The sequence below is a fragment of the Cavia porcellus genome, unplaced genomic scaffold (genome assembly GCF_034190915.1).
Source record: "Cavia porcellus strain 051 isolate PalLab524CR breed Dunkin Hartley unplaced genomic scaffold, mCavPor4.1 scaffold_7, whole genome shotgun sequence".
Lineage (NCBI taxonomy): Eukaryota > Metazoa > Chordata > Mammalia > Rodentia > Caviidae > Cavia > Cavia porcellus.
The window spans coordinates 17,126,964-17,146,607 of NW_026947490.1; the positions used below are offsets into that span (position 1 = coordinate 17,126,964).

A 19,644-nucleotide genomic window follows, 5' to 3' on the forward strand; every position below is an offset into this window, starting at 1 on the left:
TGAGTTCAATCCCTGGTACCGATAAAAAGGAAAAAGACCAAAAAAAAAAAAAAAAAAAAGAAAAAAGAAAAAGAAAGAAAGACAAGATGGCAGCAAGGGGCTAACATCATGTTTATTGGAAGACTGGGATGTGACATGGCCACTAGTGTGTCTTTTGGAGAGAGGAAGCAGGGTCTTCTGGTTCCTGACACCCCTCCTAAGGGCTCATTCCTGGATATAGAGGTTGCTGGGTGCAGTAGGGTCATCTGCTGGTCGTGTCTCCACCACCACAGGCCTGGGGAAGGGAGAAGTTAAGTCATGTGTTCATTCATTCATGTATTTGTTCATTCACTCACAAACTGGTAAGTAGAGACTCTGCCAGCCCAGTGCTGGGGCACAACCATGAGACAGTCCTGGCCTTTGGGGAGCTCACAGCTGGAGGGAGACCAGCACAGACCAGTGAGCTACAGAAGTGCAAAGCAGCATGGGGCAAGCAAGGAAAGCAGCTGGGAGGTCAGCCCCGCCTGCACCAAAGCATGCGTGATGGAGCCTGAAAGAAGCTCAGGAGGGAAGTCAGGGAAACATAGGGAAGGCTGTTTTGGCCAGAGAACAGCCTGTGCAAAGGCTCTGAAGTGGAAGGAGGCTGGGGCTTGCCATGGCCTTGTAGGCTATGGCCAGAACTGAGTGTTTTTTAAGGATATAGAGGAATTTTAAGCAGAGGGAGATGATCAGCTTGGAATTTTAAAGATTCCTGTGGATGTCAGAAGGACATAGGACAGTGGTGGCAAACCTACAGTACCTGTGCTGTAGTGGGCTGTATTACTGAAAGCTCCAAAAGGCTCGCTATCACTGACATATGAGATCCTTAAAAGGGCTACCATTGGCTAAATCTGAGACTCTTTGTGCCTCAACGTAAATAATGAGGGTCACAAATTACACTCTATAGAATGAAATAGCAACCCATGAGATGATGCTGAAGTAGTAGGTGGCAGTTGTGAAAAAGCACCTGTAATCCTAGCATTCTAGGAGGTGCAGGCAGGAGGATCTCAAGTTTATCCCAGCCTGGGCAATGTAGCAACTCAAGGAGATTTTGTATCAAAACTGAATCAATCAGCTGAGCATATTGGGACACACCTGTAATCCTAGCTCTCAGGAGGCTTAGGCAGGAGGATCATTATGAGTTCCAGGCCAGCCTGGGCTACATAAACTAGTTCAAAGCCAGCCTAGACTATAGAGTGAGACCCTTCTCAAAAAGCAAACCAAACCAATCAACCAACCAATCAATCCACCAATCCTCAGTACTGGAGAAAAAAAAAAAGGAAAAAGGCGAGGTGCTGTTGCAGAATGCCCACTAATACATGCAGAAGGAAGGACAGGAGTAAGATGCATGCTCAGCGTGTCTGAGAGCACGGGTTCCATCCCTAGTACCACAAATGGGGAAATACTGAGATCTCTTGGTAACATAATTGATTCTAAAATACTAGATTCAAACAAAAACATTAATGGGGTTTAAAAAATAAAGTCTGATGAAAGAGTACATTTACACTGTCTCAGTGAAATTTTCCCGCAGACATACTTGATTTTACAAGGGGAGAACTTTACAGTGGAGAGAACTGGTTGGCTGCGCCTTAACCAAGAGATCAAGCTGACATCATGTGCCTTAGAAATGATGCACTGAGGACACAGCACCACACCTTCTCCACATGTGCAAGGCCCTGAGTTCAAGCCCCAGCACCAAAGTGAAAGGTTAACATCTGGGGAATCCAGGTGAAGGGAACACAAACATTTTTTTTTTTTAATCGGTACTGGGGATCAAACTCATGACCACCTGCTTGCAAGGCAGGTGCTTATGCCACTGAGCTAAATCCCCAGCCCCTTTTGTATTACTTTTGAAACTTGAGTCTAAAACCATGTCAAAATGAACAATGAAGCTGGATCACTCACCATGTAGTAAACTAAACTAAAGATGGGCTGGGTATGGCGGTGTACACATGTAATCCCAGCACTGGGGAGGCTGAAGCAGAAGGCTACATAGTGAGTTCAAGACCAGCCTGAACTATGTAGCAAGTCTATGCCTCAAATAAATAAAATAAAATTAAACCTAAAATAAAAATCAATCAAAGATCTAAATATTAAAACAAACACTTAAGCTGCTGGAAGACAAAACAGGTAAAACTCTTGAAGACATAGGCATAGGCAAGGGCTTTCTGAACAGAATCCCAATTGCATGAGAAATAACATCAAAATCAACAAATGGAATTATAGTACATCAATTAACAAGCTTCTAAAAATAAGTTTCTGTGCATCAAAGGAAACAACAGTAAAGAGACAATCCTCAGAATGAAACACAAAATTTGCACAGTGTACCTTGGGCAGAGGACTAATATCTAGAACATATAAAGAATAAAAACACTAGACCCCCCAAAATAAAAGACTGAATCAAAAACAGGAAACTTGGGGGCCAGGGATTTAGCTTAGTGTCGTAAGCACCTGCCTGGTAAGCATAAGGTCCTGAGTTCACTCCCTGGTACCAAAAAACAGAAACAAAAGCAAAAACAAAAAAACCCAGGAAACTGAAATGAACAGACACTTTTCAGAAAAAGTACAAAGAGCCAATGAATACATTTAAAAAGTGCTCAATATCACTGGCTATAGAGAAAAGCAAATTAAAACAACACAGATTCCATCTTACTTCAGAAAGAATGGCTATCATCAAGAAATCAAATAATAGCTGGGCATGGTGGCTCACGCCTGTAATCCCAGCACTCGGGAGGTTGAAGCAGGAGGATCGTTGCAAGTTTGAGACCAGCCTGGGCTACAAAGTGAGCTCAACGCCAGCCTGAACTGCATGGCAAGACTGTCTCAAAAAGACAAAAAAAAAAAAAAAAAAAAAAAAATCAAATAATAACTAAAGCTTGAGAGGATATGGGGAAAAAGGAACTCTTTTACATTGTTAGTGGGAGTGTAAACTACTACAATCATTATGGAAATAAGTATGGAGATTCCTCATAAAACTGAAAATAAAAATTCCATTTGAGTCAGCAATTTTCCTTCTATGTATCTTCCCCAAAGAGTTAAAGTCATCATGTCGCAGTGATATATGCATATCCATGGGTTGGTTTTTTTTTTTTGTCTTTTTGAGACAGGGTTTTGCTATGCAATTCAGGTTTGAGCTCACTTTGTAGCCCAGGCTGGTCTTGAACTCACAATGATATTCCTGCCTCAGCCTCCCAAGTGCTGGTATTACAGGTGTGTATAAGCACACCCAGAAAAAATGTGGTATTTTTATACAATAGAGTACCATCCTGCTATAAAGAAAAGATAAATTTGCATCTTTTGTAGGAAAATGGATGTACCTTGAGACCTTAATGTTCAGTGAAGTTAGACACATAAACTTAAATACTGTATAGTTTCTCTTGTACAAGAAACTCAAAACCGGGTATATAGCATGAGCTCCTGCCTAGCAAGCACAAGATCCTGAGTTTGAGTCCTGGCACCAAAATAAAACAATACCTGAGAAGACATAATGGAAAGAAGAATAAAGTGAACAAGATTTAAAAAAAAAAAAGAAAAACCCAAAATATAAAGAGTAGAATAAAAAGTAGATCATAGGGCAAAAGGAGACAGGTCTTTTGCAAATGAGAAGAGGACCAAGAGATGGAGGGAGGGAGAAGAAGGAGTGGGAAAGGGAATATAAAGAATTAAGATGTATTATGTACGTGTACCAGCGCCCTCCAGTGAGTGTAATCAATGTGCACTGCAAATACACACTAAGAAAAATTTAAAAATTTTAAAACGGTAGGCCAGTGAAACATGGCTGCAATCTCAGCACTAAGGTAGGCTGAGGGAGGAGGGTGGCAAGTTCAAGCCCAGCCCGGGGAACTTGGCAACTTCTCAGCCCTGTCTCAAAATAAAAAGGGCTGAGGATGTAGGAAGTAGGAAGGCCCTGAGTTCAATCCCCAGTATTGTAAAACTTTATGAAGTAATGTTATTTTTAACAATTTAAAATAGAAATAAAATTAAAATATGCAAATGGCTTCTTGGCTGCTATGCAGAGAACAGCCTTTGAGGACAGAGATGCAAGCAGGAAACAGGCAAAGATACAGTGGTGGCAGACACTCCAGGATGCCCCTTTCAACTCCTCTGTCCCCCTCCCCAACACCATACCTGGGCGAGCCAAGCAGACGGAAGGTAAGAGTGGGGTCTCTCAGCTCCTGTAGTAGCTGTGGAAAAGTGTGTATCTGTCAGTGTCAAGAAGCAGCATGCCCCTAGCATGGGTCCCTTCAAAACAAGGGAAAGTCTGAATATCCAGGCAACCAATCTTTCCTACACCATGCACCAACTGCATGACCTGAAGCAAGTTACTTAACCTTACTGTGCCTCACCTTATGACTTGTAAAATTTTAGTACCTAACAAGTGATTATAAAAATTAAATAAAATATTAAAAGTGTGGCCTGAGGGTTTAGCTCAGTGGTGTAAGCGCCTGCTTGGCAAACTGGAGGTCATGAGTTCGATCCCCAGAACCAAAAAAAAAAAAAAAGACAGTGTAAGGGCAGAGTCTGACACACTGTTCTGTGAAAGAAACTCTATTTTATTCTCCATTTTCCAATCAAGGACTGGGAGGCACAGGCAGGTCACATGCCTAAGGTCATCCAGCCAGATTCCAGCTTAGGTTCCTGCTCTTAATCACCTATCTACCTCTATGGTGATCCCTATTTTGCAGCTGGATAATAAGAGGCTTGGAAAAGCAAAATCCCTTGAACAAGGTCACACAGCGGCCCAGGCTAAGACTGGGGCAGAGAATGGGACCCGTTGCTGCATTTGGTGGGATTTTTCAGCTCAAGAGACCTCTGTGCTCATCTGTCAGACAGGACAACTGAGGCAGGAGGAGCAGAGTGGTGGTCTGCAGGGGAAGGGCTTACCCTGTCAGAGCCTGGAGCCCACACCTGCACTCCATGCTTCCAGAAGGCCTGAAGCCGACCTCCGACCATAGCTGAGGAGAAAGCAGCACTGTTACCAGGAGGGTCTCTCCTGCCTCTGCCCAAACCCTGCTCCACTCCTGCACTTACCCACGGCTTCCATTGCTTCTGTCATGGGGATCTCCGGGGTGCGAAGGCCCGGGACTGGGGCTCCTTCTGGGGTCACCAGTTTCAAAGAGCCTAGAAGTGGATACATCGAGGGACTTAAGAACTGTGAATAGGACTGCAAGGGCTACTAAGGAGCAGGGCAACAGATTCAGTATGAAAAGCTGAAAAGAAAGGGAGAGAAGTGGAGTGAGCCTTAGAGGCGCTCAGACGTTCTCTTTATTTTTTAATTTTGGTGTATTATCAAACACAAGGCCTCTGAGATAAGCTACCTCCCCAGGATACTTTCTTTTCACATTTTTATATAACTCAAAAAAAAAAAAAAAAAAAAAAACTCACGACCTCATGCTTGCAAGGCAGGCGCTTATGCCGCTTGAGCTAAATCCCTGGCCCCACTTGGTACATTTTGAAGCAAGATCTTGCTAAATTTCTAAATTCCCCAGATTGGGCTTGAATTTGGAACTCTCCTGTCTCAGCCTTCCTGAGTCCTGGCTATACCACCCTTCCTCCCCAGCTAAAGAGGCTAGGGACTCTGAGAGGCAGAAGAGGCATGGAACCAGATAGGGTGAGCAGAAGAAAGGTTCTTACCATCCATCAACACCATCACCATGTCATCGTTTACCTGGGTCACCTGCACTGCTCCCTTGTGCTCTGAGAGAGGTGGAGTTAGTTAAGGGCAACTCTGTCAGGTTCCCCATACAGCTCCAGGAAGTCTGTCTCTGCTAGGCAACCCTCAAATTCCAAGCAAGGAAGCTAAGCCCCACCCACCATCCAGGCCCCACCCTGTCATCAAACTCACCAATTAAAATAAACCCGTTATTCTCTGCCCTTCTCAGGATTGGCTCAGGGGAAGCTCTGCCCAGTCACTCAGGCCCACCCTCTTGAAAACATAAGCTCCGCCCCTCAGCGAGACCGCCCAACTCACCGGTGCTCATCTCGCCCAGCCAACAGGACAGCGCACCAAAGCGCACGGTGTGGAAAAGCACCGACTTCGCTGGCCGCCCGGGGCTCACTCCGATGCAGACGGCCGGCAGCTCGGAGCCTGGCGTGGTCAGCAGCGCGAACACTGGCAGAGGCGTGGGCAACGGGAACAGCACCTGCTGCGGGCCCATGGGGAGGGGCGGGGCCTGAGACTTTCCTGGCCCTCGGTCTCAGGATGTGACTTCTAGACACAAGGTAGTCAGAGGCCTCAGAGGATTTAGGTGGTGCGACTTTAACCGATAAGGGGTGTGGCCTCAGGTGGGTGTGGCTCGAGGGGAGCCCCCTTTGCGACAGAAAGGCAGGGACCACAAACTACAGGGCTTCAAGGACAGCAAAATCTCAGACTCAAAGGGACAGCGCTTGAATGGAGTCTCCTTAGAGACCGGTTGGGAGGGTAGGAAACTGGGTATAGGGTGTGAGACATAATCAAGCCCAGGTGTGAGGTGGAGGAGCTTAAAGGTCAGGAAGTGAGACTGCTACACGGACCTCGGGTGGGTCCCAGTGGGATGTGGTCCCAGTGGGCGTGGCCTCTTCCTGAAAGGTCTTGCCTTGGTGGAGCTCTCTAGGGTCACACCAAGGGTGCAAGGCCCTAAGCACTGCGCGGACACCCCCTGTCCCAGTGCCCTTACCCGGACAAGCAGGAACTTGTTCATGGGCTGGTACCACTGGAGCAGAACTACCGATGTTTCCAAGGCCCCGCACAGGAAAGGGCCCTCGGAGCTTGTACTCTCCGCTGTAGGTGTGGGCAAGAATGAATGGATCAGAGTCAGTCCTTCTCTTCGGCCTGTTCCCCGAAGAGAGGCCCAAAGTGCCCCCTTCTTTCCCTGGGCTCGGGACACCTAGCCTTAATGCCACATCCCTCTCCAATGGACGCTGCCCAAGCCCTGGCCCTGCCTCCTTTGTACACCCATGGGCTTCACTCTCACCCACACAGCACGCCCGGCAGCCTTTGGTGTCCTGGATCTTGGTGGAGACCATGTTCTTCCTGGCGAAGAGGTAGGTGTGAGGGGGTGATGGGACGGCAGTAGAGGGAGGGGAGGTTCGAGGAACTGGTGCTGTTCTGAAGCAGGTACCTTGCCAGCAGCCGGTGGGGGCTAATGTGAGCGATGGGGCTGCCCATTCTGGCCTCCTTCCGTTCCAGTAGACCCAGGATGCTGTGAGAATACAGGTGTGGGGTCTTTCCTGCAGTGTGTACACATGTGGGGGGAAGTAGGAAGCAGTTAGTGACCTGGATACCACCTTTCCCCCACCTCTGAAACTCCCAAGCCTGCCAGTGCCAAGCCCTCTTTGTTCAGTGGTTGCTCTCTCAAACATTTTAAAGACCCAGCGTAGGCCAGGTATTGTGCTCTGCTCTGGTAAACAAAGGTGACCAAAATAAATATTTCCCCCACCCTCAAAGTCCAGATAGCCACACAAGGAGTTACCACTGATACACACTACACATGGGACAGATGAAGTTACATGGATTACATACTACACATATTAAAGCTTAAGAAAAAACATCTCGAATTTCTCCTGAAGTTTGTCATTACAGATGTGATATTAACTGGCTCGTAAATCCTATTTGGGGTCAACCATGGTGGCACAAGACTGTGATCCCAGCCCTCAGGAGGCTGAGGCAAGAGGACCATGAGTTCGAGGGCAGCTTCAGCTACATATTGAGTTTAAGGTCAGTCTGGACTCATACTGAGACTTTGGGAGTAGGGTGCTTGGCATGGTGGTGCACGCATATAATCCCAGTACTCTGAGAGGCTGAAGCAGGAGGCTCAAAACTTCAAGCATAGCCAGAGTAACTTAATGACTTAGCAAGATCTATTGCCAAGTAAAAACTAGGGCTGAGGATGCAGATCAGTGCAAGATCCTGGGTTGAATCCTCAGTACTAAAAAGACCCAGAAGTTCTTCTTGGGCTTGTTGTGTACCTCAAAATTAGAAATTCTTTTATGCAAAACATTTTAAAAAATGACATACGTTTTTTTTTTTTTTTGGTATTCTGGGGATGAAACCCAGAGTCTTATTCATACTGTGTAAGTACTTTGCCACTGAGCTTTTCCAGCCCTAGATTTTTAAATCTGTAATTCTCTCACCCTGTCTTAGCAAAGTGGAATAAAGTCTGATGGTCATCTGAACATCAAAATTATATAATTTATCATAGAAATTACCTCAAGGCTGATTTGAGAGGTGAGGACTATTGTGAGCCCCAATTTAATTTGCAGACAGGAAAATTGAGGTTCAGAGTGCTGAAGTCCATTGCCTTACTTGTAAAGATGACTGGGATTTGAACCCACAGCTTGGGATAAGGAAACTTGGTTGTTTTGTTTTGTTTTTGGTACTGGGGATTGGACTCATGACCTCATGCTTGCCAGGCAGATGCTTACACTGCTGAGCTAAATCCCCAGCTCCTCTTATTTTTTTTAAAGCTGTGCTCACTCACCTCCCAAATCCTAACCCTCCGCTCCTCCCCAGCCCACTACCAGACCTGACAGAGACATGAGGACGTTGTTGATGGAGTACACCCAAGTTGTCCGGCTAGGAAAGAGCTGCAGAGAATGGAGGCAGTGAGTCATATGGCATCTGGTGACCCTGTCCCCCAACTCCACACCGACCCTGTAACCCAGGCATAGGGCCTCACCATCTCCAGCGTGGCCTCCTGGTCATTCCGGTTCAGGATGAAAATGCCTTCCTCCGCCCCCAGGAGCAGGTGCTGTTCTGCAGGGCACAGACAAGCAGGACACTAGGACCCACTTCATCCTGGGATGGCCAGTCTCCACCAATTTGGGTCCAAACAGTGACCCCCTCTCTCTCTCAGGCCCTCAGTTTTGACCTTTTACTCACTAACTCTCAGCCCAAACTGATTTACTCTCAGCCTCTGTTTCCCCAAATGTGATTACAAATGCTGCCCAGTCCCATAGGCCGGTCTTAGTGTCCCTTATCAGCAACTTGCCAGATTCTGGTGGTTCTTCTGACTCTAACTCACAAATCCTGGCCCTTCATCTCCCCAGAGGTCACCCTACCTTTCAACCTGCCACTCAAAACAGCCATTTAATTTCTGTCCTTCTTTCTGCCCACTTCTGACTTCCTGTTTTCACACTGATCCTCAAACTCAAGACACCCTCAAACACAACTTGTTTTGTGCAATGTGGCCTTTGAACTCTGACACACCTCCTTTAGCACTGACATTTGATTTACCTTGTCTACCTTTGGCCCCTCGTTTCTGTCCTTTTTTGCTGCATTCTGATCCCTAAAACTTTTTTTTTTAAACACAGTCTCACTGTGCAGCCCAGGCTGCCCTGAAATTTATACATCCTCCTGCCTCAGCCTCCTAAGTGCTGGGATTACAGGTGTGCATCACCACACCTAAAGCCTGATCCCTAAAACTTCTGACCCCAAAATGCTGATCCCAGTTTCTCTACCATAAACCTCCAGCTATCAGCCACTCATTTCTATCCTGTCTGCCAAACTCTAGGCAATGTTATATTTGGACACCTCTCTCCCCACACTGTAATTTCCCTAGTTTTTATTAATTCATCTTCCCTTTATCTCTGCTGGATGCCCAGATTCAGGGCCACTCAACTTCTTGAGCCCCTCATGCCCTTCCCCTGCCCAGGCCCACCTTTGGTGGAGGGGTGTGTCCAGGCGGCCGTGCTGTGGATCCGTAGCGGGCAGCCATTGAACAGCTTCACAAGAAGGGCACATCCCTGGGTGGGCCCCGTGGGCCGGACAGCAGATCCAGAGAAGGAGGGCAGGAGACAGAAAGGCACAGTAGTTAAAACTCTGGAGCAAGAGTGCCTGAGTTCAAATCCTGCCTCTGCCTCTCCAAACTGTATAGTCACCTGCTTCATTCCCACTTCTACTTTCTGTGGATTTAGTTATGTATAGTCAACTGTGATCCAAAAGTATTACATGGAAAATTCCAGGAAAAAAACCCCTAACTTTCAAATATTATAGTACACCGTTATAATTATCCTAGTTGATTATTAGTTATTAGGGTAAATCTCTTACTGTGACAAAATTATGAATTTAATTTCATCATAGGTAAGCATGTATAGGAAAAAATACACATACATACACATATATTTGTGTATGTGTGTATGTGTAGCTGGTTTCAAGTATTCATTAGTGGTCTTAAAACGTGCCCTGAGCAGATAAGGGGGGACTATTATACATACAACCTTGGGCAAACCTCTTAGCCTCTCTATGCTTCAGACTCCCCAGCTGTGCTGCCTGTTTCTAGGTTAAGGACTTATGCCACATGAAGCTAGACATCTGTGTCTGACACCCGGGAACTCCCCTCCCGAGCCCTACCCACCCCTTGGGACACCGCTCGGCCTCACCTTCCGCTTCATCTTTTCTTTCTTAGGGGGCAGCAGTGGGGGCTGGTCAGGCTCCTGGGAAGCTGGGTTCCAGAGTGAGGGTTCTGAGAGGGGTTGGAGGTGATCAGCCTGAGACCCCTCACCCTGGCCCAGCCTCCACCCCAGCTCATCCTGTTACCTGAGTGGGCGGTGAGATGGGGGCTGCGGGTGACTGGAGGAGGCCCTGGACGAGGGGTACGTGGGGGTGGCCCGCTGGCACACCGGACCAGCACCCCAGGGCTCAGCTGCCCTTCATCTCCCAGCCCCCCAGTACCATCATCTGAGGGAGACCGGAACTTGGGCTTTGGAGACAAGCAAGGAGCAAGGAGAAATACATCAGTTGATCTCAGAGAGAGGACACTCTTTGCAACCCAAGCCTTATCTCCACCAGAACTTTGAGTCAGCCCTGGCTCTGATCCACCCACAAAGTCCTGCCTCCCCTTCAGGCTTCCCAACACCACTCCCCCATATCAGCACAGTCAGAAACCAAAGGGTTAATACTGGACCCAGCAGAGGACTCCTAGGAATTTTACCCCTGGCTTAAGGGATGCCATTTCCAGGTCCCAGTGTACCCAGCATCCCAGACTGCCAGACTCCCGGACCTGGCCAGCACCAGGTCCTGGGCTCTGGGGACCTGGCCTTGGGGCCTACCTTAGGGGGCAGTGGGGGAGGTGTGTCCTCTACTGGGGCAGGGCTGAAACACAAAGATGGAGTAAACAGGTGGGGAACAAGGACAGGGGAAGATGGGGTAGCCAGGCTCTGAGGCCTGGGACTGGGATGCTGGAGAGGAAGGGGTCACTTGGAGCTGGGCTTATAGGACAAATTGCCATGGTGACTACAATAACAGCAACTCTGGGCTGGAGTCTTCACACTCCAGGCTCTCAGGTAATTAATCTCTGGGATTCCATTCTCACTTTTCACATCGGACATGCAGGAATGAATGAGGAGGGGACCTCAAGGCTGTCCCTGGCCAGGGGATGGGAAAGATGGTGGCTGCCGTCGTGAAGGTTTGGATCTGTGGCTGGAGGTCTGGCTTTTGGAACATTTTCAGGAACCAGGGCTGGGGCTATGTCTCAGTGGTGGAGTATTTGCTTAGCATTTCTAGGAGCCGAGGTGCATTCTGGGGTTGAGCAAAATGACAAAAGATGCTGGCTTGGGAAGAAGCTGAAGCAGAAGTTTGGAGATGGTTTGGAGGTTGGAACAACATCTGGGAAAGATCTGGGGTTGGAGCAGGAGGACATTCTGGAGGGAACTGGGGTCAGGTCTGGGTTCAGGGAAGGTGGAGGCTAAAGTTGGTGGTTGAATCAAAGGTATAAAAAGGTGGTGCCACCTGCCTTGCAAACAGGCAGTCATGAGTTCGATCCCTGGTACCGCTAAAAACGAAAAAGACCAGAAAAAAACAAAACAAAACAAAACAAAACAAAACACTTTCTAGGGGCTGGGGATTTAGCTCAGCAGCATAAGCACCTGCCTTGCAAGCAGGCGGTCGCAAGTTCAATCCCTGATACCGGGAAAAAAAAAAAAAAAAGGTGGTGCTGGGCATGGTGGTGTACACCTATAATTCCAGCACTCGGGAGGTTGAGGCAGGAGGATCTCTAAAGCTCAAAGCCAACCGGGGCTACATAGTGAGTTCAAGGCCAGCTTGCATTACGTAGTAAGACCCTCAAAAAAAAAAAAAAAAACCCCAAAATAAAAAATAAATAAAATAAAAGGTGAAAGCTGGGGTTGGGACCGAGTGGGGCATCGGGTGTTGGAGGTTAAGGATATAGGGTGGCTGCGGTGAGGGACCAGGGGCTGGGGCAGAAGGAAGGGAAGGGCTGCACTGGGAGTGAGGCTGGGCCTCAAGGATCAGAGATGGAAGGAGGGCAGGGAGAGGTTGGAGTGTCAGTGAAGTCAAGTGGGGGGGCTGTCAGAAATGGGGGGCTAGGGTGAGAGTCTGTAGGGCAAGGGCTGGCTTCTTACATGTCCACGTCATCATAGTCGTCATCAGACTCTGACAGGTGGCTCCTGAAGAGTGACAGGCATGAGCTTCCAGTGGCCCCACTTATATCCCAGGGCCCCACCCTCACCCCCGGGGTCCCTAACCTGGGACTGCTGCTCCTGAGGTCACCGGGGAGCTGTAAGCACACCTGCAGGACAGGGAAGGGCTCAGCGATGGCCCAGGCGAAAAGGGGATGTGGGGGAGCAGGAAGGCATCTTACCCTGTCAGTGGGGGGTCTGGGCTCTGCTCCTTGGAGCCTCCGGAACTCCATGTGGCGCCCTGGAGTTCGAGAGTGACAACCCAGTGACCCAAGGGCAGCAACTTGGATTGGGGAAGAGGAAACAGACTTGGGAGCTCTGGAATTAAGGTCTTAAGAGACTGGTACTGTCCCTTAACAAGAGGGGTCTTGGTTCATGGGGGTCTCATTTTGAGGGTCAAGGTTTGGGATCGAGAGATGGAGATGGTTAGAGCAGTCAGTTCATTTTCAGAGTCCACTTGGTACCAGGGCTGCTGAGATTTCTGAGGTCTCTTGTGAGGGTCAGGGCAGTGACAAGTTTTCAGAGGGGTCTGTTTGCAGTTCAGGACAGATTGGGGCTCTATAATCATTTTTAGGTAATTTTGTGGTTCTCTGGAGTCTCTTATAGGATTAGATGGTGATGAGGGTCCTTGGTGGTCAGAAGGGGAAGGGATCTCTAGGGTCAGGTGTCCCCATGTGGTAGGAATGTCTACTCACTATAGCAGTCTGCATCTGGGATCCCCATTGAGCTGGCCCGGTGGGTGGATCTGATCCGGCGAGGGATGGCAGGGGGCGGCTGGGCAGAGGGGCAGCAGCATCAGGACTCATGGCCCCAGGCAACCCCCCTGCAGCCTGTAGCTTCCTCTCACCCCGAACTCCCCCACAGCACCCCTGCCTCCATAGGCTGTGGCTTAGAGCGGCTTCAGGAAGACATCCCTGGGGGGCTGAGTGGGGGACACAGTTTGAGCAAAGGCCTGGAGGTTCCCAAGTTCTGATGAGTCAAGGTCCTTACCTCGTGTTCTTCATCTTCACTCTCGGCAATGGGGGGCCCCTTCCCGGGGTTCCTCAGTTTGTCAAGAAGATCCAGGATAAGGCCTCTGTTCAGCCCAGGCTGGGACACCAGCTGATGCTGGAGAGGGGAAGAGAGGGAGGATCAGTAGACAGAAGGCTGGGGTAGGGCGGGAACAAGCTTCCAGTGTGGAAGGCCCAGCGAGGGAGGGAGCAGGGCACTAGGGAATTCAGGAACCTGGGGAATTCTCAGAAGCTTGAAGGGATTAGAAGAATTCAGGACCCTCTGAAGGGGGCTTGGAGAATTTCAGAGGTGGCCTAGAGGTTTCCTTGGAATTGGAGAAGACTCTCTGGAATGGATCTTGAGGCCTTGGGGAGTGTGCAAGTTCTAGTAATTTGGGGATCTCAGAAAGGTACAATGTAAAAGTCTGGGGGGCATCCGGAGAAATCTGAGGGACAAGGGCTTTAAAGGGGGCAAGGAGTTCTTTGGAACTAAATTCTGAGGGTTCTAGGGGATCACAGAGGGGGGGTGGGCTCCTCAGGGAAGGGAGGTTTACACTCAGTATCTTGGTGGCACCAGGTCGTTTCTTGGGGTTCTTAGTGAGGGTGACTTTGACAAAGTTGTGGAAGGCAGCTGACCTGGGGAGGAAGAAGGCAGGTTCAGGGATGAGAGGAGCAGAGACTTTCTAGAATGTGGGACCCTCCCCCACCATGTCACCCCCTTACCATTTGCTCTTTTCCTTTAGCCGGGGAGGCTGGTAGCCACTCTTAGTCATAAGGAAAAGAACTCTAGAACAGTAAGGGAAGAGCATGGAGTCCAGAGCCGCGGGGGTTCCAGCAGCACTGAGGTCAGCAGTCAGCAGTGAGGGATGAGTGGGAGCAGGGTTGGGACTCAAAAGTGCTAGGAGGCCACTTTTAGAGGAAGCCACTTATCACACTTTAGAGCATGGTCAATGCAGCAGGGGGCTCAAGCTGGGGTCCCCAAGCCAGGGCTTCTGCTGTGGAAGGCTGCAGCCAAGGCTGCTGCTCTGGGAGCACAGGGAGGCCTCGTACAGGGAAGCTGTGTGGTATCTTCAGAGCCCCTGCACCCAGGGCACCTGTCACACCTGCCTACCTGAGAGGATGCACATCAAAGAGTGGTGGCTGCAACTCAGCTAGTTCAATGGCCGTGATACCCAGGGACCAGATGTCACACAGCTCATTATATCCTCCCTTCAGGGCCACTGCAGCCACTTCTGGAGCCATCCTGGGGACAGAGACCCTCAGAGAGCCAGAGATGATACAGGGAAAGGGAGAGGAAGATGGAGATCATGGCAAGGGGAAATGGGGTCCTAAGAGAGCTAGATGCAAAGGGACATGGAAATAAAGATGGACACAAAGTGCCAGGCACGACTCTGTGAGGCTGAGGCAAGAGGATCAGAAGTTCAGGCCCACCCTGGGCAACTTAGTGACTTATCAAGCCCCTGTCTAGCAAAAGATAAAAAGTAAAAAAGGCCTGGGGATACAGCTCAGTGTGAAGGCCCTGGGTTCAGTCCCCCCTACTAGGAAGTCTCCACTTCTATCAGAGAGAGATAGAAACAGAGGCATGAGAAGGCCACAGGCTGAGAAGAGACAGATATCGAGAGACAGATCAAGATAAAAACTAACACAAACACTGAGAAGGACAGGCAGAAAGGGCACAGGGAGACCAGATAAAGTCAAAGTGAATCAAAGACAGAGGTGCTAGACACGGTTCTGGGATGGGGACTGGAGGTGTAGCTTAGTGGTAGAGCGTTTGCCTGGCACACACAAAGCCCTGAGTTCAAGCCTCATTACCACCAAAAAAAAAAAAAAAAAAAAGTCTCAGTTAAAATTCTCAGGGAGCCAAGGTTGGAAAAATCACTGCCTACCCCTACCCCATCCCAGCCAGTACCCTCACCAATAGGGTGTCCCAATGAAGGAGAGGCGTCGAGCCAGCGTTGCCCCAATCTGGGCTGAGATACCGAAGTCAGCTGGAGACAGAGGGAGTGATATAGTGTCTCCCCCACCAACCCCAGTCACCCCCCCTGTGCACTCCCACCAGTTGTACTTACCCAGCTTGACCTCCCCAGCATCATTGATAAGGATGTTGGCTCCCTGGCGACAAGAGGAGGGACAGAGAGCTCTCCCCAGTCCACTGCTACCCCACCCCACAGCTCAATCCTGAGCCCTTCAAATGCTACTCTCCTACTCCTTGTGGCACCCCCAAACCTAGCACACCTTGATGTCCCGGTGAATCTTCTTCTGGGAGTGCAGGTAGGCCAATCCCTGGGGAGAAGCATGCAAGGGCCACCATAAGGCCTGCTGCAGGGAGCAGGACCCTGCCACCCCTCCAAGGCCCCAGGCCTCTCCTCACCTGGAGGACTTCCCGGCAGACATAGCTAATCTGGAGCTCAGACAGGGAGCCTGTCACTGTGAAGATCAGGCCGGGCCAGGCCAAGGTTGGATGGTGACCAGGAAGCTGGCCCACCCATACCAGCTGAGAGGAGCCCAAAGGAAAGGGGACCCCGTGGGAGAAGTGGGCAGGAGATGAGGGATGCTGATGACAGGTGGCCATGCAGGGCAGTAAGCCAGAGGGAGACAGGCATTCAGCAGACAACTATTCCACTGTCTGCTGTGTGGCAGGTGCTAGGCATATGGTTGTGGACAGAAGAGACACATCCCTGCCCTCCTGGAGAGACAGTCCACAGGGGGACAGTAAGCAAGGTCACAAGTGAAATACAGTGTGTCCAGATGGCCGAGGCTCAGTGGTAGAGCACGTGCCTAGCACATGCCAGGCCTGGGGTTCCAACTACAGCACCGCAAATAAAGAAGCAGAAAGATGCTAATAAGTGGTAAGAAAAGACAACAGGAAATATGTGTGGGAAGGGTTATGACATTTTACATCAGATGGTCAGCAAGGCTACTAAGGAGCTGACAGAGGCTGGGCCTGGTGACCAGCATCTATAATCCTGCTACTCCAGGAGGCTGAAGTGGGAGGATTGCAAGTCTGAGCAACTTAGCCAGACCCTGTCTCAAATATAAAATTAAAAAAGGGCTGGGGATATATAAATCGGTGCAAAGGCCCTGGGTTCAATCCCCAGTACTGCAGATGAAAAAGAAGGAGGAAGAGGAGGAGGGGAAAGTAACAGCTGGGGACATGAAGGGTCGAGTCCCACTGGTAGGGAGAAGAGGAACAGCAAGTGCAGGGGTGGAGGGGAGGAAAGTGTGGGAGGAGGGGCTGGCCAGCTGGGTGGGCGCAGACTGGAGACCTGGCCGTGGGAGGACCCAAACATGGCAGAGCGGTGCTTGCAAATGAGGAAAGGCCAAGCCAGAAGACATGGAAACGGGATCAGAGCCAAACAACACAGGGACCAAAGTGTGGGAGACAGTTCTATTCTGAATGAGAAGAGATAGATGGGTGGAGAGAGGACAGCAGAGAGATGATGGTGCCCAGAGACCAGATCTCACAGACAGGCTGGGTGAGTCACTTCCTTTGTGTGGGCCTCAGTTTCTCCCCTGCATTTTTTTGTTTGTTTGTTTGTTTGCAGTGCTGGGTATGGGACCCAGGGCCTTGAGCATGCTAGGCAAGTGGTGCACTACTCCTAAGCCACATCCAACCCCGACTGACCCTTCCTAATGAAGCCCTTCCTGCTGACATTTGAGGTCTTGGAAGAGACCAGCGGCAGTCAAGAAGATGACTGAAGACAGAAGTTGGTATCAGTGATTCAGTGAGCAAAAGCAAAAAAAAAAAAAAAAAAAAAAAAAAAAAAAAAAAAAAATCAGAGAGGAGCAGGGTACAATAGCCGATGCCTGTCATCCCAGCATTCTGGGAGTCTGAAGCAGGAAGATCTCAAGTTCCAGCCCAGCCTGGGGAAGTCAGTGACTTAAAGAGATATTGTCTCGAAATAAAAATTAGAAAGGAGCCAGGCATGGTGGATATTCCTGTAATCCCAGCACTCCAGGAAGCTGAGGTAGGAAGATCTCAAGTTCAAGTTATATCTCAGCAATTTAGCAAGGCCCTGCCTCACAATAAAAATAAGGGCTGGAGATGTAGCTCAGTGCAACAGCCATGAGTTCAATCACAAAAAATAAAAAATAGAAGGAGGAGAAGAAGAACAACAAGACAGAAAAAGGAAAGGGCTAGGCATATAATGTAGCTTAGTGCAAAAATCCTGGATTCAATCTCTAGCACCGCCAAAACAAACAGAAGAAAAGCACAGAATTCAAAGAGATGCTCCCCTCTCCATGTACACACATAAAGTTCCCCTAGACTAAAAAGACAGGCTGAGGGACAGAATCAGAAATTCATCCATGCATTCAACAGAAGTCTGGATACCTCCTCTGTACCAGAAAATCCAGAAACACACAAATAGATCTCATCAAAGAGATGAATCGGGAGGCAGAGCAGGCTTCTGCATGCAGAACACCAGCGTGGACATGGGGTGGTGGCAGGCAGGGCCCAGGGCCTTCAGAGTCACCATGAGGTCCCTAGCATGGTCCAGGCCCAGAGAGGGGCTTGCTGGATGAGAATGTGGACCAGGAAGACAGTTTCCAGAGACACAGAGAGAGGGAGAGAGAGACAGGCAGGGTAGATTTGAGGGGCAAGGGGGCCCAGGGTTCCCTGTCTGTCGTCTGACCTTGGTAGATGTCCTGGAGAGACCCAGCCCCACAGAATTCCATGCAGATCCAGAGCTTCTGCAACCTACAAAGGTCCAAGAGGAATAATGATCATAATAATAACAGCAGAGCAATATATCATTTTTTATGTGATAGCCCTGCTTCACTGTCTTATTCTAGTCTGGTAAAAATTTTGATGTACTAGCTCTTATCTTCCTCGTTCCCCTTGCCCACCAGAATAAGACTTCCATTCCCAGAGGAGGAAACTCAGGCTCTGCCGGAAAATGTATATTGAGGGGAAACTTGGCTTAAGCATAGATCTCTGGATTCCAGATCCAGAGCACTCCTCTGTCATCTCAGGCTAAGCCAGGGTATGAAGTGGAGATCTCACGTTTCAGCATCTGGATGGGTAGGAGGGGCCCAGGGTGCATGGTCTAGGGAACAAGGTCATCATAAGGGCATCTGGGAATTATTCTGGGGATCAGAGAATTTAGAAATTTGTATTAAAGAAGCTGATAAAATGAGAGAACCCAAAGGACAGAATGAAGAGAGATTAGTATCAGAAAAGTTCATTTCGGACTTGGAGACTATGAAGGTCAGTTTGGTGAGCCCTTAGAAATGAAGTTAGATCTGGTCAGAAAAGTGGGAAAGTAGACTGGGGATCGGGATGGCAATCCTCCAGTTAAAAATAGGGGTCCACAGCTGGAGGTCAGGACAGGGTGTCAGGGTCAAAAGTGAAAGTTCAAGATTGGGGGTCAGGTTAGGGGTGCCCACTGAAAAAGGAGTGTTCTGAGCTGGGAACTAGACTGTGGGAGGTAGGGTGGGCTGCTGATTTTCACCAGAGGTAGCTGCCATGGTAGGCCACGATGTTGGCATGCCGGCAGGTTTTCAACATGAGGATTTCCTTCTGGAGGGTGGAGACATCGTCGTCTGCAAGGAGGGACAGGAGAGAAAGGGTAGCTGCAGGCAGGGAGCTACGGGAGACTGGCTCCTCATGTCCCACAGGGTAGAAGTAGGGTGCTGAAGTTCCCGGGTTCCCTCTCACCAGGCTCCATCTTCACCATCTTCAGTGCCACCACGTCCCCAGACACCTTGTCTCGAGCCTTGTAAAGGGGAAGTTGGTGTCAGGCAGGCTCCATTCGTCTGAATCCTTCGTCAGTATCCCCAAGCCATGCTAAGGATTGGGACCCTCTTGGTGCCTGTTTTCTTCCTGGGGTTCACTCTAAAAGTCACTACTCTGAGGGTGATGGAGACAGAGGGACTTCTCACCTTGAAGACTTCCCCATAGGTGCCGCCACCCAGCCGCTGCAACAGGTCATAGTGGTCCCGAGGGTCCCTATTAAAGATGTCAGGATCCACGAGGTCCATTCCTGGAGGCAGGAGCTGGGCCTGCGCCCAGGGGCCAGCAGGGCCTCAGGGCTCGAGCTTTGGCACCTCCTTCCCTCCCCACAAGCCCTGCACCCGCCTTGCTTCTGCGGGCTGTGGCCTCCCCCCTCTTCTCGCTTCCTGCCCCAGCTGCAGAGCTGTGCTATGGGCTCCACCTCCTGTCCCCTGGGCTGGGGGGGGGCAGTTTGCTTTGGCACCCGTGGGACTCCTCTGCACCCCGAAGGCTCAGTGCTAGATGTAA

The 19,644-nt window shown here is 49.6% G+C and overlaps 1 protein-coding gene and 1 long non-coding RNA gene across 5 annotated transcripts; one reads left to right on the top strand and one right to left on the bottom strand.

Annotated features, from left to right (window-relative positions):
- Window positions 1–92: 92 nt before the first annotated feature.
- On the bottom strand, window positions 93–19,495 carry Map4k1 (mitogen-activated protein kinase kinase kinase kinase 1). 4 transcript variants are annotated; one of them, XM_063252705.1, is made up of 31 exons: window positions 19,287–19,492; window positions 19,063–19,120; window positions 18,857–18,947; window positions 18,038–18,102; window positions 15,775–15,830; window positions 15,639–15,686; window positions 15,473–15,515; window positions 15,319–15,391; window positions 14,515–14,646; window positions 14,127–14,189; window positions 13,958–14,039; window positions 13,405–13,521; window positions 13,110–13,188; window positions 12,597–12,655; window positions 12,481–12,524; window positions 12,358–12,402; window positions 11,047–11,089; window positions 10,535–10,697; window positions 10,378–10,460; window positions 9,657–9,741; window positions 8,676–8,752; window positions 8,523–8,583; window positions 7,119–7,227; window positions 6,972–7,030; window positions 6,675–6,778; window positions 5,990–6,164; window positions 5,653–5,715; window positions 5,050–5,139; window positions 4,903–4,990; window positions 4,147–4,202; window positions 93–274 (listed from the first exon to the last, which is right to left on the bottom strand). In XM_063252705.1, exons 1-30 carry the CDS (start codon window positions 19,383–19,385, stop codon window positions 4,187–4,189), a joined length of 2,370 nt encoding a protein of 789 aa, XP_063108775.1. In that variant the 5' UTR covers window positions 19,386–19,492; the 3' UTR covers window positions 93–274; window positions 4,147–4,186. The 4 variants fall into 4 exon arrangements, with proteins under 4 accessions (XP_063108775.1, XP_063108776.1, XP_003467291.2 ...); XM_063252706.1 differs by having other exon boundaries at window positions 4,903–4,973; window positions 10,670–10,697; window positions 19,287–19,487; XM_003467243.5 differs by having other exon boundaries at window positions 4,903–4,973; window positions 19,287–19,487.
- Window positions 6,159–10,540, top strand: LOC106027118 (uncharacterized). Its single transcript, XR_001200694.2, has 3 exons — window positions 6,159–7,041; window positions 7,567–7,714; window positions 8,510–10,540. It is a non-coding gene; the product is annotated as an uncharacterized LOC106027118 (long non-coding RNA).
- Window positions 19,496–19,644: the final 149 nt, after the last annotated feature.